Source organism: Rhincodon typus, chromosome 11 (assembly GCF_021869965.1).
Source record: "Rhincodon typus isolate 14 chromosome 11, sRhiTyp1.1, whole genome shotgun sequence".
NCBI classification, from domain to species: domain Eukaryota; kingdom Metazoa; phylum Chordata; class Chondrichthyes; order Orectolobiformes; family Rhincodontidae; genus Rhincodon; species Rhincodon typus.
Window position 1 is genome coordinate 58,709,504 of NC_063342.1, and position 19,178 is coordinate 58,728,681.

The window sequence follows — 19,178 nt, forward strand, 5'->3', positions numbered from 1 at the left end:
CACACACACACACACACACACTCTCTCTCTCTCTCCCCCTCCACACACACTCTCTCTCCCCCCCACACACACACTCTCTCTCTCTCCCCTCTCACTCTCTCACACACACACAAACGCACATTCCCCCCTCACTCTCTCTCTCTCACACACACACACACATACACTTTCTCTCTCCCCCCCTCACTCTCTCTCTCACTCACACTCATGAATCTATGAGGTGAATTTGTATTTGCAGATACATTTTATTTTGTTCAAAAAGCACACAATTTATAGACAGTCAGCCAATATGGAAATAAAACCAGTCTGACTCCAAACTAAAACACAAGCAGATTCTAAGCAAGGCCTCACACCTAACATGCACTGTCTGGCCTGAAATGTCACCTCTTTATATTGATAAAACCTTTGGTTCTCTGGGGACCATGACTTGAAAGGAATTTGGGGATTTACATATACATATTAATCAATTAAAACCTTCAAACTGATTAAAGACTTGACAGCATCTTAGGTTTGTTTAGTACATCCTCATCAATGGTGCGAACCTTTAATCTTTTACTTATAACTTCTGTGTCTGATACTACCTCTCTCACTAACACTGAAGGACTGAGGCTCCGAAGGCTTGTGATTTCAAACAAACCTGTTGGACTATAACCTGGTGTCGTGTGATTTCTGACTTTGTCCAACCCAGTCCAACACCGGCACATCCCCATCATCTCTTCTTAAATACAGGGGTTACGTTAGCTACCTTCAATCTGTAGGAGCTGTTCCAGAATCTGTAGAAGCTTGGAAGGTTACCACCAATGCATCCACTATTTCTCGGGCCACTTGCTTAAGTATTCTGGATTGATGATTATCAGGTCCTGAGGATTTATTTGTCATTAATCCCACCAATTTCTCCAACATTATTTCCCTACTAATGCTGATTTCCTACATGCTCTCTCAGTAGACTATGTATTCTCTAAAATTTCTGGTATGTTGTGTCCTCCGTAGTGAACAAAAAACCAAAGTATATATTTCGTTGGGTAGCCACTTTACCTGTTGCCCATTGTAAATACCCCTGCTTCTGACAGTAAGGGACCTACATTTGTCTTCACCAATCTTTTCCTCTTCGCACATCTATAGAAATATTTCTTTCAGTTTTTATGCTCCCTGCAAACTTACTTTTGTACACTATTTGTCCTTTGGGACCTCACACAACTAGACTGCTAAGTATTCCTTTCCCATTACACAACACCCAGTCTAGGATAGCCTGTTCTCCAGTTGGTTCCTCAACATATTGGTCCAGAAAATCAACCTGCATACACTCCAGGAATTCCTCCTCTATGGTATTGTTAATACAGTCAGTTCCGCTATAACGTGTGTTCCGTCAATGCGAGTGGACTGTAACGCGATTGACGAATAGGGGAACGGTATTTCTAAAACGTGAACTTGTGTTGGCTATAATGTGATTCCATCGGTGCACAGGGGACTACGCGTCAACATCACGCGATTGTTTCGTGGGCTTTGTCATGAAGTGCTTTCAGTACAACCTCATCCCCCATCAAGTCATCTTGACACTTTTTCAAGGTAAAGTGTTAAATTTACTTTTATTTCATTACTGGATATGAATTAAACATTTATTCAAACTGTGCTATCCTTTGTGTTAGGCTTTTGAGTGATTTTCAAGTGATTTTGAATGCTTTTTTGGGGTGTCTGCCCCAACTTTTCCCATAGGTCCCATTCTTTCTATAGCGCAGTTGTCTATAACGCAATGTTGCACAGGAACGCAACTATCGCATCATAGTAGAACCAACAACAATTTGGTTTGCTCAATCTATACGCAGATTGAAGTCACCCATAACTACAGATCTTCTTTTATTGTATGCATCTCTAATTTCCTGTTTAATGCCATTCCCAACAAGTTTGGATGTCCAAATATAAACCCCTACCCCCGGCCAACTAAGTTATTTTGTTTGTATTAATGTTTGGACTGGATACTCTTTCCTTTTTACACCATATACTAATGTTTGTATAGGGATATGATGTTGTGTCTTCCTCTTTTTTTGAAAGTTGTTAAGTAATAAAATTTCTTAAACTAGAGACTTATGACCAACCAACAGAATCAGGGTAAGGATCTGACCCACTGTGTTTGCTTCACTCCTGACTCCTTCTTGCCAGTTGGTATGACAACACTGAAATTACATTTTCAAATTGCAGTTATTGTAATTTAATATTGCTCCCACCTCTACATCAACTTTCCCAAATCGGCTCCCATATATTAACAATCCTTTTTGGTCAGAAGGTTGTTTTGTTTACTTTACAAATATCTTCTCTGAATTCATTGCTGGCACTTCCTGGGTGTGCAGCTAAAGGGATGCTCTGCCCAGTATTATCAATCTCAGGTAAGGTCTCAGTTCATTTCGTCTGAAAGTTTAACTTACATTCAAAATAGTGAAGCCCCATTGCAGGATATAATTTCAAAACATAATATTAGAAATGCTGTTCTAGCTAACAATTATTTCATGGCTTAAAAACATCAGTCATAGCTGATTAATTTTGTAACCTGTAACAGATTAGCAAAGTTCACATATGCTAAACATCTAACATTAATTAGATGACAGAACCAAACCATTATACATTAGGTCCATCATTCAAATTGCCTTACATTTTCATTACAATTTACACAAAACAAACTGAATTAATCCTTCAATCTTTACACAAGTTCTTCACAAGATTTTTATACAGACAGCAAGAACTGCAGATTCTGGAGTCAGAGACGACACAGTGTGGAGTTGGAGGAACACAGCAGGCCAGGCAGCATCAAGGGAGCAGGAAAGTTGACGTTTTGGGTCGGGACCCTTCTAAAGAACTGAGGAAGGGTCCTGACCCGAAATGTCAACTTTCCTGCTCCTCTGATGCTGACTGGCCTGCTGTGTTCCTCCAGCTCCACACTGTGTTATTACAAGATTTTTATAATTCTCTCTGCTCCACTTTTCAACTGAGCCTGAATTGCATGAAACACAGAGGGATTCTGGGGTCCCCATGCACGAACCATAAAAAGCTAACATTCAGGTTTCGCGGGTAATAGGGAAGGCAAACAAACTGTTGGCCTTTATTTCAAAGCGACTAGAGTATAAAAACAGTGAGGTTTTGCTAAAACTATACAAGGCACTGGTCAAACCATAGCTGGAACATCATCAAAGGAAAGATATACTGGCATTGGCAGTCCAAAGAAGATTCATTAGGCTGGTACTGTGTATGGAGGGATCTTCTTATGAGGAAAGGGTGAATAGTTAGGCTTGTATTCATTTGAGTTTAGAAGAATGAGTAAAGGCCTTATTGAAATGTATAAGATTCTAAGGGGACTTGAAAGGGTAGATACAGAAAGGTTGTTTCCCCAAGTGAGAGAGTCTAGGACCAGACAGCTCAACCTCAGAATAAGGGGTTGGCCACTTAATACAGAGATGAGGATGAACTTCTCTCTGTGAAATTCTATAAGAGAACAGAGAACTTTTGAGGCTGGGTCATTAAGTATATTCAAGGCTGAGAAATTGTTAAGAGAGTAAAGGGTTATGGGGAAAAGACAGGAAAATGGAGTTGAGATTAGCCATGATCTCACTGAATGGTGGAGCTGACTTGATGAGCTCAAAGACCGATTCTGCTCCCATGCTGAATGGTTTCATAGTACTTTCTCATTGAACTTTACTGCAAAACTTTTAATTTTGTGTTGTCTTTCAAATCAAAGTTTTTTTTTACAATTTGGCTACACCAATATTCAGATCATGACTTGTCTGGAACGCTTTGTCTTCTGTTTCGAACTCCAAGTGTTTGGTTAAATGTTAGCCCTTGTGTGTTATAACAGATAATGACAGCAGAAAGGTCTATACAGGAACTAAAAGGTGGTCAACTGCTCCCAACTTGCACACAATAGGGGAGCATAGACAGGGTAGACCGGAATAGACTTTTTCCCTTGGTAGATTGAACAATGACAGGGAGCCATAGATTTAAGATAAAGGGCAGGAGATTTAAATGGGAGCTGAGGAAATATCTTAGAGGGTGATATGCATCTGGAACTCACTGTCCAAAAGCATGGTAGAGGCAGAAACCCTCATAGCATTGAAGAAGTACTTAAAGGGATTTACAAATACATTAATGACAAAAGGGTAACTAGGGACAGATTAGGTCCCCTTCAAGATCAGCAAGGCTGCCTATGTGTGGAACTGCAGGAGATGGGGGAGATACTAAATGATATAAAACATGGGAAAATAAATCGCAACATCTTGAAAAATGTCCAAATTACAGAGGAGGAGGTGCTGGACATCTTAAAACGCATAAAGGTGGATATATCCCCAGGATCTGAATGGTGTACCTTAGAACTCTGTGGGAAGCGAGGGAAGTCTGGGCCTCTTGCTGAGATATTTGTATCATCAATAACTACAGGTGAGGTGGCAGAAGACTGGAGGTTGGCTAATACGGTGCCACTATTTCAGAAAAGCCAGGGAACGATAGACTGCTGAGCCTGACAACAGTGGTCCACAAATTGTTGGAGGGAATCCTGAGGGACAGGGTTTACATGTATTTGGAAAGGCAAGAACTGATTAGGGATAGTCAACATGGTTTATGCTTGGGAAATCGTATCTCATAAACTTGATTGAGTTTTCTGAAGAAGTAATGAAGGATCGACGTAGGCAGAGCGGTGCACATGATCTATATGGGCTTTGGTAAGGTGTTTGAAAGATTTCTCATGGTACTCTGGATAGCAAGGTTAGATCACACGGAATACAAGAAGAACTAGCCACTTGGATGCAGAACTGGCTCGAAGGTAAAAGGCGGAGGGTGGTGATGGAGCGTTGCTTTTCAGACTGGAGGCCTGTGTCCAGCGGTGTGCCACAAGGATCGGTGCTGGGTCTACAGCTTTTCATCATTTATATAAATGATTTGGATGTGAACATAGGACGTATGGTTAGTAAGCTTGCAGATGACAGCAAAATTGGAGATGCAGTGGGCAGTGAAGTAGGTTTCATCAGAGTACAAAGGGACCTTGATCAGATGGGCCGATAGGCCAAGGAGTGGCAGATGGGAGTTTAATTTAGATAAATATGAGGTGCTGCATTTTAGAAAGGCAAATCAGGGCAGGACTTATACACTTAATGTTAAGCTCCTGGGAAGTGTTGCTGAACAAAGAGACCTTGGACTGCAGGTTCATAGATCCTTAAAAGTGCAATAGCGTACTGAAGAAGGTATCTGGTATGCTTGCCTTTATAGGTCAGTGCATTGAGTAAAGGAGTTGGGAGGTCATGTTGCAACTGTACTGGACATTGGTTCAGCCACTTTTGCAATACTGCATGCAATTCTGGTCTCCCTGCTATAGGAAGGATTTGTGAAACTTGAAAGGGTTCAGAAAAGATTTACAAGGATGTTGCCAGGAGTTGGAGGGTTTGAGCTATAGAGAGAGGCTGAATAGGCTGGGGCTATTTTCTCTGGGATGTTGGAGGCTGAGGGGTGACCTTCTAGAGGTTTATAAAATCATGAGGGGCATGGACAGGGTGAGTGGCCAAGATATTTTCTCCAGGGTAGGGGAATCCAAAACTAGAGGGCATTAGTTTGAGGTGAGAGGAGAAAGATGTAAAATGGACCTAAGGAGGGATTTTTTACGCAAAGGGTGGTGTGTGTATCGAACGAGCTACCAGAGGGCATGGTGGAGGCTGGTCCAATGACGACATTTAAAAGGCATGTGGCTGGGTCTATGAATAGGAAGAGTTTAGAGGGATCTGGGCCAAACTCTGGTAAAAGGTACTTGATTAATTTAGAATATTTGGTCGGCATGGACGAGTTGGACCTAAGAGTCTGTTTCTGTGCTGTACAACTCTGACTCTATGACTCTAAATGTGCACTTGTAATGCCAAGGCATACAAGGCTATGAGTCATGCGCTGGAAAATGGGATTAGAATGCTTGCTCTTGATTGGCACAGATGTGATGGGCTGAAGAGCCTTTTTCTTGTGTGGCAGATCTCTTTGATTTGATGACAGCACCTGGGATCTGCCATCACCTGATAAATATCATTAGCTTTCAAAGAGTGCAAATGTGACGAAAGTCAATTATGAGAATCTGGGTATCATTCTTTACTGTCTTAACAAATCCTACCTCCAAAGAAAACAATCTCACCAAGCCTTTCTGTGACACGTACCACAGTTTGATGATTGACCTGAATCACTTCATCCCCAGCGTGGATTTTCTTGCACCGATCTGCAGGAGACTTTATAAAAGGAGGGAAAAAAAAAGGGAGAGCCAATTGAAGAAAAATAAAAGCATCATCAAATAAAATGTACAAGATTTACTGACTTCATTAAACATTTCAACATCCCCTCTTTACTTCAAAACAATGCAAGAATGATGTTCCCTGTGGCTAATCTAACATATAGTGAAGATAATATCACAAAATTTTATCCAACTAATGTTTCATTTGTGCTGTTGATTAAATTTTAGTTCAGTTAATCACTGTTCAATTTCTAAATGCAGCTTTATGTTCCTAATAGAGGACAATCATCTATTGCAGCACCGCAAACTAATTTTCTAAGGTGTTTGGTTTCAATTATTACTTGATCTATTCAATTTTAGCTTATGCATTGGACAACACTGCAGAAGGACACTTACAAACAAAGCATTGAATAGGATTCCTAACATAACAAACTATCACAGATCTTTTCTCCATTGGGCAAATGGAAATATTTGTAAGGATACACACACACATTCAGGCATTTTACACTACTCTTTATGCAGTGCTCTTTGTTGTCATATGTACTTCCACATAATTGCCAGCAAGACATTTTTCAACTTGTAATATCATAGAAAATAGGAGCAACCGTAGGCCACACAACCGTTTGAGTCTGCTCCACCAATCAAAATGATCATGGCTGATCCAACTCAATATCCTGTTCCCACTTTCTCCCCATACCCTTTGATCCCTTTAGCCCTAAGAACTATATCTAACACCTTCTTGAATTCAATGTTTTGGCCTCAACTGTTTCCTGTGGCAAAGAATTCCACAAGCTCACAACTCCCTGGTGGAATTTGAATTCAATAGATATTTGAAATTGAGTCTAATGATGACCATGAAACCATTGTTGGTTGTCATAAAAAAATGATATTGCTCACTAATGTTCTTTTTGGAAAGGAATCTGCCATCCTTCTCTGGTCTGGCCTATATGTGACTCTAGTCCCAAAGCAATGTGGTTGACTCTTAAGTGCTCTCTAAGTAATTAGCAACAGGCCCTTTCGGCAACAAAGATTGGGACTAGATTATTTGCATCAAGGAACTTTCTGGTGTGGTAGATTTCCAAGTCTATCAATGGCATGTGCCAAGACATTTTTGATCTTTAACTTTTTCCTATCACTTTAGTTTTTACATGCTTGCTAATAGCTCTGTGTCAATGAAAGATTTTTTTGGCAGCTGTTTTAACTTACTACTTTTGCTTTACACCAAAGTTCCAGTGTTTCCCAAGCATTTCTCCGGTGTGACACAATTTTCATGCTTCAGCCTTTCTATTTATGACCCAGGATAAAACCATGGTGTGACAGGGGGAGGTGTACAGGAGTTGGTGGGAGGGTGAAGGGAATTGAGGGTAACACCCCTTCCCCCTCCTTTCACCAATCATGCCATTTGGGCAGCTGATGAAAAGGCTGGCAGAATGAACACTTCTCTTTACCCATAAGCTTCGCACTGTCGGAATCAGGTCTCATTGAGCAGTTGATTAGACCAACACTCCTTCGTGGCAAAAAAAGCAGTGTAAGCATTTTAAAGGGGCCAGGCAGCTGTCAGGAATCAGTCTGGTCTCCGTCGCAGCCATCGTTACTTTGGAATTCATGACTCCAAAAATCTTGTCTGGTGACCCCATTGGTGGTTGTGACCTGCAGTTGGGGAAGTCCTGTTGCACCCTTCATTTATTCATGTCTTCACTCTGGTTCAAATTGTACAATGTCTTCATTCTTGCCGAGTCTCCCATGCCATTGACATATTGCTAGTTTTCACAGTCACGGTCAAGAACACCAGTCTGCCTGTGAGTCAGAGGCTGTCATCCTCGGCCAGAAGTATGTTTAAGACTTCAATATGACAGAAATCATCATCTTTTTCGTCACCTTGTTACGTAAGTTGAACTTTTCTTGCAAATTATCGAGTCAATCTCAACATATTCTTTACTTTCATAAGATTAATTCACACACACAGACATTCGTAATGCCGAATAATGGCCTGTTGGCTGGTTAAACATCAATTAATCATCACTGAGTCATACAGCACATACAATCTTTTGACCCTTTTTGCCCACATCAATGCCTCCGACTTAGTCCCTTTCCCCATCTTTTCACAATAACATTTTAAATGTTTCTTTTTCAATTTGCTATCTATTTCTTTACAGATACATAATAAATCCTGCTGGTTGTCACTATGTTTTTCAAAACTTGTTCTCACAATGTTGGCAATATTGATGAGGCAGCATCTGTTGCCTTTCCCTAAGCCATCCTGCAAAGGCAAGATGTGCTGTCTTAAATTGCTGTAGTCTTTGTAAAGATCAACACTCCCCTGATAAATATCAGACAGCAAATTCCAGGACAATGTCAATATAATAAGGCAGTGCATGTCCAAATCAGGAAGTAGTGCAATTTAGAGGATGCCATTCCATTAACATTGCTAATCTTGTCTTCAGTGGAAGAGGTAGCAGGGTCAAAAGAACTTTACAGAGTTCATCGTTTAAATAGTATGCACTAAAATGATCGAGTGCTGGTATTGGACGGTGGAAATTGAGTCTGGAGGTACCGGTCGTAGGGTGAACTACTCTGTTTCGCATTGTTTTCTTTTTTTAAAATTATTGTAACTACATCCATCTTGGTGAGCCTTAATCACATGACTCACCTCATTCTTGTATACAGTAGAGATATTTTGAGAGATCAGAAAGTAAACCACTTGTTACAGTGTACCAGTTTCCAGTGTGCACTGCGCTTGTAGGTATGATATTGAGACAGCTGGTCCAGTTCAGCTCAGTAACCTCAAGAAAAAGATTGCAGTAACTCAACCATGATGCTGTTATCGAATGCCCTTGTATACAGCTGTCTGTCACAATGTAGTTGCAAACCTGCTAGCACAGTGTGCACTGTAGTGTGAGCTTTCTAGCTACGTTTATTTTCCATTCAAAAACCATCTTTTTCGTACAACTATTGCAATTTACAGCAATGCCTTGTTTCAATTAGTACATGTTTCTGGAAATTACCACAATATAGTGGTTAGTGAATTCAATACATCAATTCATTTATTCTTACCTCTGGTCTTCTGCTCGCTCTCCCTCACCAGACTTCCTCCTCCGAACACATTTCTGCTGTTTTTTAGGCTCCTACCTTTATCTCTTACTTTGTTTTTCAGTACCATGACACTCACAATTTGAAATGAATACACAGCTCTATTCTATACCCCTCATACCATTTTTATTTTAAGGCCTTCACTGGTTTTTCCTTGCTGGTACCAACCATTTCAGCTCATGTCCTGGCAGGTCTATGACAATGGCTTCAAACAGAAAATTTTTTTTTGGGCTCCACTCCCTCTGTGTCCTTCTACGTTTTAAGTCCTACCTAACTTTGACACATCCTTTGCTTCTCCTTTGGACACGATGCTCACTTATTTACTGCTTGGGAAAGAGATCTATGCTACAGTCGAAAAGCCACATCAGAGAAATAAGTACAGACTTTCAGGAGAAATCTGACTGTTACCAACAGAAGACAGTAAAACCAAACAGATGCATTAAGCAGTAAGGGAAAAGTATGAGTACAATATAGACATGAACATGGCCTTGTCATTGATGCTCACATCCAATTAATTTTTTCTAAAAAATGATAAAAAAATGAATAGTAGAGAAAGACTAGGCAAATTGAAAGAAGAAACATGTCAAGTAAAGAGAGATAAATTCGTGAGTGACACAGAAAGCATACAGATTGCAGTTACATAACTGAAAAATGCTACATGGAACATGCACAAACAAGACACAAATGCCTCATACTCAAGTCTGGCTGAATCACTGAAAGCGACAACAGGGAAAATGAGGAACATACATTAATGCTGGGCTACTTACAAAAGATCTGTATGAAAAACACAAGATCCACTGTCTGTGTGCCAATCTGGCATAGCAAATCACCCACTTGTCATAGAATTCATTTGACTTTTAACATCAAATTGATCTCAGATTCACTAAAATCAACAGAATGAAAATTGAGTGGTCTCCACAAACTGGCAGGCGATCAGCTCAATCCGATAACAACACATGCAGTGATGATAAAATATTACCCAATAGTTCTTGAAAACTTTCACAAGTTAATACCCGAAAAAAAATTCAAAAGTCTTCTTTTATTTTTAATGTAACTGCGAATAGAAATAGGGAATTTGTTTCAATATAGGCAGAAAACTCTGAAAAACTGATGAAGGGTATACATCCTAAACATCAGAATCTGCATTTTCCCTTCACAAATTCTGACTGAAAATTAATGTTGTTTAAGATTTCCAACAAGTGCAATGTTACCTAGTTACCTTACTGAATTTCATTCAATTATCTGCTTTGTGGAATAGGTTAAATTGTACTATAGCTACAATATTTTTTTGAACTGACAGATACTAAGCATTAATATATTGCTAAAGTATCTTCATAAATTATTAATATGCATATTATTTAACAATTTTCTGAATTTTCTGAAATCCTTGAGTTTTACATTTTGCAGGGAAGCAATTAAGCTTTTTGGAGACTGAACTGCTAACTTCAGCAAGTCAGATTTCTTTGCAAATTTGATTTTTGTTTTGCGTTTTTACCTAGTCAATACTTTTACCATTATTTCCACTTGCATCATAGACTTGTAGAATGGTTACAGTGCAGAAGGACGACTCAACTTGCCTAACTTAGTCACATGTTCACCACAAACCTGCAAATGTTCTCTCTTCAGGAGCTTATCAAATTCCCTTTTGAAAACCCGAAATCAATCTGCCTGCACTGCCCTCTGAGGCAGTGTATTTCATATCTGAATGATTTGCTTCATTACAAAAATGTTTTTCCTAATATTCCCGTTAGTACTTTTGCTGATTAGTTTAAATCTGTGTCCTCTGATCCACGACCGTTCAGCCAATAGGATGTTTCTTTTTACTTATTTTGTCTATCCTCCTTCAGATTTTGAACTCTTCCATCAAATCTCCTTTAAGCCTTCTTTCAGAATGACAACCCCTAATTCTCTAATCTATTCTGTTCATTACGTTGCTCTTTTCGAACCATTCTTTTTTCCCCCGCACCCTTTTTAATGCCTTCGTATCCATCCTAAATATAGTGACTAGAACTTGGAATACTGCTTTTGGGGATAAACTAGAGTTTTCTAATGATACATCATAATTTATTTGATTTTGTCCTCTTTGCCTTGGTTTATAAAGTCCAGAATCCTTATGTCTTCTTTACCATAGTTGCACCTGATCCAGTGGTGTCTAATAAAATCCGTGAACACATTAATTGAATAATGTCTGCTGTCACAAAGAGCAATTACATTATTCTACATTTCCTTTCTTCCTTCAATATGTTGTTATAGTGATTTAAAATTCTTTGTATTCTCCTACTCTAAGACATTCTTCCAGAAGGACTTAAAATTGTGAAATATCTTATTTCCCTCCATTTCATTTCCTTTCCACTTGAACTTCAGACTTGTCAACTAAAACTGGTTATCAGTTTTCCATAGCTGTTCTCTGATGTGCCTCATGCCTTTTATCCCTAATCACAGAATCCCTACAGTGTGGAAGCAGGCCATTTGGCCCATCTGAGTCCATGCTGACCATCCCACCCAAACACATCCCCTACCCTATCCCTGCATTTCCCACACTAGACACTAAGGGTGATTTAGCATGGCTAATCTATCTAACCCACACATCTTTGGACTGTGGGAGGAAACTGGAGCACCTGGAAGAAACCCACGCAGTGTGCAAACTCAACACAGACAGTTGCCTGAGGTTAGAATTGAACCTGGGTCCCTGGTGCTGTGAGGCAGCAGTGCTAACCACTGAGCCACCAGGCTGCACCTAGTATAGGGGGTGATCTCCCACCCAAATGACTTTAGTTATTTTCATTTAAAAATCTATAATGCTTGACCCGAGACTGAAATAAATGAGTTCTTAGGAGGACAGTTTGAAACAAAGGACGCTGATTGCATAACAGTGAAACGGCCAGTTGAGAAGATATTGGATAGTGGCAGCAGCAATATCAAAATCTTTTTCAAGCTATGCTTGAAGTCAAAGGACCACAAAGAACCGCAGAGAGCTATTAATGAATTCTTCAGGGCAGAGTCAAGTGGACTCCAATGACCAAGGCACAGGTTGTAAATGGATACTGTACAGCAGTTTTCCCTTCAAGAGTTACTAATAATAAATCATACAATTGTAATACCTAAAAGTGGATGCACACTGTCCAAAAAGCTCGACTGATCACAAACCAATCAGTAACATCAAGTTTATAGAAAGCACAATGGAAGTGGTCAGTAAAGAATGGGTTTAACTAGTCGACTCTTCAGGTAACAAAGAGGTGGCTAAGGCAGGAAGGCAGTGAAAGTATGTCTGAGAGAAAACTGTTTATCGTATTTGGGTGGATTGCAGAGAACAAGAATTTCAAGTAAGATGTGGGGAGCAAGTAAAAAGCCAAAAGGAGGGAGAAGTGCCGGAGAAGTAAAGGGACAGATCAGGTGAGATATGGTGGTAACAGTCACGCAGCCACTCCTACAAATCTTGGGCACCTAGTGGATGGTGTCAGGCTTTACAATTAACTAAAATTCTACACAAAAGGTCTTCAATTCACTAAAGTGCAACTAACCAGCAACTACCACAAATATATCCAATCAAACATCCATCATAGGAGTCATATTAACTCTAGATTATGTTTAAAATTATTCCTTATTTATCCAACTCATGTTCAAAATTTCTCCAATAAATTATTCTACAACCAAACAATTTCTGCCCCTTTCTTCAGTGTTACCTTTCTCCATACTCTCGTATGGTGCTCAATGCTACTGATCATTCCCAGCAGCCTGCTATCATTATCAACTCTATCACGCATGCCAACTGTAGACTCCCTCTTTGCCCTAATCCTAAATTTTTGTTTCATTTGAAGCTGACCTCAGCCAGTTTATCAGATATCCGAACGAATAGTTTCATGTGCTTTCTTGGTAGTCTGGAGTTTGAGTGTTCTTCAGCTCGATGATCTGTGCCTAGATGCTGGAATTTCAACTACTGTGGATAAATTATTCATGGCATAGCAAGATAAATCATGGAGTTGTGATTTTCACTCTGATGTGATATAACTACAATACTCCAATCTCAGGCAAATAAGGTAGAATGATGTGGGAGTACAATTCTAGTTGTTTTGAATTCATTTACAAGATGTAAGGATTAGATCAGCACGTGTTGCTATCCCTCATTGCCCTTGAGAAGGTGGTGGTAAGCTGCTTCGACTGCTCAGTCCATTTGGTATAAGGACACCCCAGTGCAGGTCAGAAGGGAGTTTCAGGATTTTGGCCGAGCAACAGTGAAGGAACAGCTATATATTTCTAAGTCAATATGTTGAGTGGCTTGGAAGAGATCTTGCATGTAGTAGTGTTTCCATATAATTGCTACCCTCATCCTTCTCGGTGGTAGAGGTTTGGAAGATCATGTTGAAGGAGCCTCAGACAGTTGCTGTAGCGATTCTCGTAAATACTATGCACTGGTGCCAGTCTGCTGGAGGGAGTAAATATTCAAGGGTTAACTATAAACAAATAAGGATAAGGTGTTTTGGGGAAGAACACAAGATTCTTGCAATCTTGTTCTTGTTAAAAACTAGACCATTCATATTCTGAACATTGTATCTATGAAAGGTGTCATCTTTCAGGTTCAATTAAATATGCAACAGTCTATCTCTCAATACCATAATGTATTACTCCAGTAATTTTGTTATACAAAATGATGGGTAACCTACTGCTGGATCTATGCTGGGTAACATCAGAACTCACTCACATTCCACTGCAAAACTTGCACACACAATCTAAGCTGACAGTCAAATGTATGACTGATAGTCATATTTTCCAGGTAAAGTGGTGAAATGAGACCATATCACCCTAATCCAGCAAATAAAACAGATACACTAATTCAGCAAAAAAGGTAACCCAGAGTCTTTGTTAGCATAGACAGGATAGTGAAGAAGGCGTTTGGTATGCTTGCCTTTACTGGTCTGTGCATTGAGTATAGGAGTTGGGAAATCATGTTGCAGCTGTACAGAACATTGGTTAGGTGACTTTTGGAGTACTGAGTGCAATTCTGGTCTCCCTGCTGTAGGAGGGATGTTGTAAAACTTGAAAGGGTTCAGAAAAGGGACAAGGATGTTGCCAGGGCTGGAGATTTTGAGCTACAGAAAGAAGCTGAATAGACTGGCCTATTTTCTCTGGAGTGATGGAGGCTGAGGCTGACCTTATAGAAATTTATAAAATCATGAAGGGCATGGGTAAGGTGAATAGCCAAGATCTTTTTCTTGGTGTGGGGGAGTCCAAAACTGGGTGGCACAGGTTTAAGGTGACAGGGGAAAGATATAAAAGGGACCTAAGGGGCAAAATTTTCATGCAGAGGGTGGTGTGTGTACGGAATGAGCTGCCAGAGGAAGCGGTGGAGACTGGTACAATTACAACATTTAAAAGGCGTCTGGATGGATATATGAATAGGAAAGATTTGGAGAGATATGGGCCAAATGCTGACAAGTGGGACTAGATTAATTTAGGATATCTGGTCAGCATGGACAAGTTGGACCTAAGGGTCTGTTTCCGTGCTGTACATCTCTATGACTCTCTAAGTCAATTCCTTGCTGCTTCTGAAACAATGTAGGTTAATTTCTTTCCACGTTTGTCTATGTAACGGGAGTGACATTTAAAAGTAATCCATTGGCTATGGAAATGTTTAAAATTTAGGGCATATTATTGGGGGTAAGTTTGTTTGATTCTTTTGAGTATGGTCTGCTATTCATAATAATGATTGCTAAGCTTCTACCTTAACACTTGCTTCCTGCACCATCCCCATTTTCTTCAATCCCTTTAGTGTGTAAAAATCTAGGATCATTAAACGAAGGTCTGACTTTCAATTCTTTGTGGATTTTTCCTGCTCATATAATCACGATTAACTATGTTCTTGTTCCCTTCAGCAACTTTATTTAAGTGGGAATCTGGGAGGCATGCTCAGAGTATTGTTTCTTGGTCGATGTAAGAAATCAATGCTGTTACAACTTTTGTCCAGAATAGCCTCTCCATGCAATTCCTTCCTCAACTGGCCTACATCGTTTCAGGTTTCCGACCTTCTCCAATGAGCTCAACATCACTGTACACAAACGTCTTTGTTTAATTTCAGATTCTTTCCCACGGCTTTCTTTTTGTGCTTGCACAAGCCTGGTATCATATTCTTACTGATGCTGATGCCTTCTACACACATACAATGATTTAATGATTCACCTTAGGTACATTAGAGATTCTAAAATGAAGGGTAAAGAAAATACACTGAAAAGACAAAGAAAGAAGCTTGCATCATTGCGTCGTTGGCAAAATCTAAAGCAGCACCTAATTTGGAAAGCACTTCAGTTCCAGAAGGTTGTAACATTATTCATTCTTATGTGGTTAATTTGTAGCATTCTCTTTGCAGAACCTGAGCATACAGGGATTCGAATACACATCTGTCCATTTCCATTGTACACAATCACTGGGGACTGAGACAATATAGTCCGGAGAATTCACTAATTATGTCATGAAATTATTTGCACTGCAAATCTGTTTTTAGTTTATTTTTCAAGGTGAGTGATATATTTTAACTAGGTTCAAGTACTGGCACTTCATTAACAAAGAACTTGCACACAAAAACCCCACTGTATGAAGGGACAAAACATTAAGCTTCTTGTTTTCTCTCAGGCGTAAGATCCACCATCAATACCCACTTCAACAATGGAGCCTTTCACATTCTTGATCGTCAATGCTGCCAGTTGAAACTCGCTTCCATCACAAGACTGATGTTCCTGTGTTTGCTGTTCACCATGGTGATACAGTGCTCCTTCCATGTTGCTACCAAAGTATACTATCAATTTAATTGATGCAGTTCTGAGGTTTGGATTATTTTGCAGGCTTGCATTGTCCTTGCAGCCTTCAGTTGTAACACTAATTATGATATCCAACTTCAGATGCATGATTTTCATTAAAAATCTGAAGTATGTGTTCCCAAGGCAGGAGTTTGGACACTGCCATACAATCGTACAGCATGGAAACAGAACCTTCAGTCCAACTAGTCCATGCCAAACATAATCCCAAATTAAACGAGCCCTACCTGTCTGCTTTTGGCCCATATCCCTCCCTTTCCTATTCATGTACTTATCTAAGTGTGTTTTAAATGTTATAACATTTAAATTGGCCTCTGTAATCCATCTTTGCTTGTACGGATGTGCCTGTAAAGCAGTTGCAACAAAGAACAGGCAAAGAATTTTCAAGTTATGATCCTCCTAAAAGTCATTTTTTGAAAACCATTTCTATGTTTCTCTGTAGTTATACTTGAAAACACAATGCACAAGTCACACATTGATAGAATACAGTGATTGATTTATTACCTAGTTCTTGCAAGCTGTTAACATGTATAGATAATTAGACGAATGTATGCAGAGTGGGGCAGATTCTGTCAATTCAGAGCGCAATAAGCATTAGTAATGATTTGTGTATCTATTTCAGAGGTCTTGATATCATATTCTAGAAGGAAAACTGCCAATAATGTGAACCACTTCAGTTTGCTTTTTAAAAAAAGTTTCTTGAAAGCAGTTGCCAAGGTGATGGTCAGTGAGTAACAGGCAGACTTGTGAACGCTGACAATTTCTTACCCTGATTTTGTGCATGTGCAATGGTGCTTCACCAAGCTGTGGGCCACAAATGCAGCCTTAAAACACATTGATGGTAAGTGCGGATTTAGACATTTAGCCCCTTAATTCCTGTATCTTCCATTCAATCAACTCATTGCTCCTGGAACGGCTAAGAGCCAGAGCAGAGCAGGCTGGAGGCATGGAGCGGAGCAGGGACTACGGTTGGACTGGGGTCTGGCGCAAGCAGTCAGCGGTTTGTTTGCGAGGCTGGTCAGACCACGTGCGGAAGCCCCTATGCTGATCTACTGCAAATGTAATGTTTATCTGTAATTTATCTGACTGTAATGTTTCTCCTTTTAACTATGTCTTACTTCTAACTTATACTTTGAATCACTGTAAGGTAATGCAAGTTCTTTTTTTTAAAATTCCTTTTTTTGTATGTAAGATTTGTACTGAGGTACTTTGTAAGGTGGTGCCACGAGAGATGACATTGTAAACTTTTCACCATACTCCTGTTCTTCTGTACTTGAGTACACATGAGAAAAAAAGATATTTTATTCTATATTCTATTCTATTCTACCTGCCTTTGATCCATACCTCTGGACAGGCTTTCCTGACAAAAATCCACCAAGCTTAATCTATTAACCATGATTTGGTTTTGTTGCTGCTAAACCACAAAATACATTTTTTCTTAATGGATAGCAATTAAGTAATAACCTTGAAAATACTTTAGATGCTGTTGACAATATGCGCACCCTTATTGGTCTCAAACGTCTCATCTACTGTCACAACATTCCCTGTTTTACAGGAAAACACTTGTAACAAATGCTTAGTGCCTTCTCCTGAGGTTCTAACGCCTTGCTGATTTTAACCATTGTATGAACATACCAGGTAATACAATATTAAGTGAGCACCATATGGATTCATCTCTTTCTGGCTATAGCTGATTCTGCCTTGCAGATCGTCTCATATCTGATTACACTATTGTACAATTCACCAAAGAGAAATAATGTAAAGAAATTTAATAAATATTTGATATGTGACACATTAATCAAAAGTTCCAATTGATCTTTGTAATGTCTTTTGTTTCCTAGAATTTGCTCTCACCAACAGAAAATACAAGAAATACTCAGCAGATCTGGCAGCATCTGTGCAAAGAAACAGAGCTAACAGACTGAGTTGATTATGACTCTTCTGTGGAGTATTTCTAACATAGTGAAATTTTATCATTTAGGCTTTAGTTATCTTTTTAGTCAGTCTTGACTAAATTTCTGACAGTGTGACAGGGCAGTTGTTGGCAAGAGTGGTTTCAATTATCTTGAGTTGCAAAGCATTTTGGTTCATGTAATTGTGTCTTTTTAATTACACACAGTGCATTTAGGGTTTGTTTGACAGCTTTAAAGGGATAAGTAAAATGTTTAAACCTGACTGCATGAACTTAGTATAACACTTTTCTTGGAACAAGAATCATGGAATCCCTAAAGAAAGAGGCCATTTAGGCCATCAGGTTTGCACCGGCCCTCTGGTGCATCCCACACAGACCTAGCCCCCTATCCTATCCCCATAACAATGCATTCACCATGGCTAATCCACCTAGCCTGTGTATCCCTGGTCATTACAGGGCAATTTAGCATGGCCAATTCTCCCAACCTGCACATCTTTGGACTGTATGAGGAAACCAGAGCACTGCGGAGGAAATCCATGTAGACATGGGGAGAATGTGCAGACTCCACAGTCATCCAAGGCTGGAAACAAACCTGGGTGCCTGGCGCTGTTGCGCAGCAGTGCTAACCACTGAGCCACTGTGCCACCATGTCTGCTGCCAATAATGTATTTGGAAAAGTTTTCAATGGCAATCCGACGTGGTCAATTAACTGTATGTCAAACAAAACATTAATATTTTAAAAAGGATATTCTGATCTGCTTAAAAAAATTGTCCTTCACTGATTTAGTATTCATGGGAATAGTCATATGTGAGCTGAATGGTCATATGTGAATTGGCTTTATTGATAAGAGGTTGTAATATTGTTTGTCCAACTTCTCGATATCTAAAAGGAAGTTACACTTGTTCACACAATGAAATTTTAGTTCCTGGGACCTATGGAATAACACATGGGTATTTGTTTGGCCTACCTGACTCCCGGTACAGGGGTGCAGTGGCACTCAATTGCTGTCATCTTAAGCAAAAGGATAGAGCCTTTTCCAAATAATGATTTGAACCTTTTCCAAATAATGTATAGGACATCTTCTGAAATTGGAATAAGAGCTGAAAACTTAGAGTCTTTTGTGGCATAATTTTA

General features: G+C 39.6%; 1 protein-coding gene across 1 annotated transcript in view; it reads right to left on the reverse strand.

The window, feature by feature from the left end:
• Positions 1 to 19,178, reverse strand: part of cnksr2a (connector enhancer of kinase suppressor of Ras 2a) — a 410,446-nt gene that overhangs the window by 180,847 nt on the left and 210,421 nt on the right. The window contains 1 exon segment of the mRNA XM_048602521.1: positions 6,165 to 6,233. Within this exon segment, the coding sequence (XP_048458478.1) occupies positions 6,165 to 6,233 (69 nt within the window).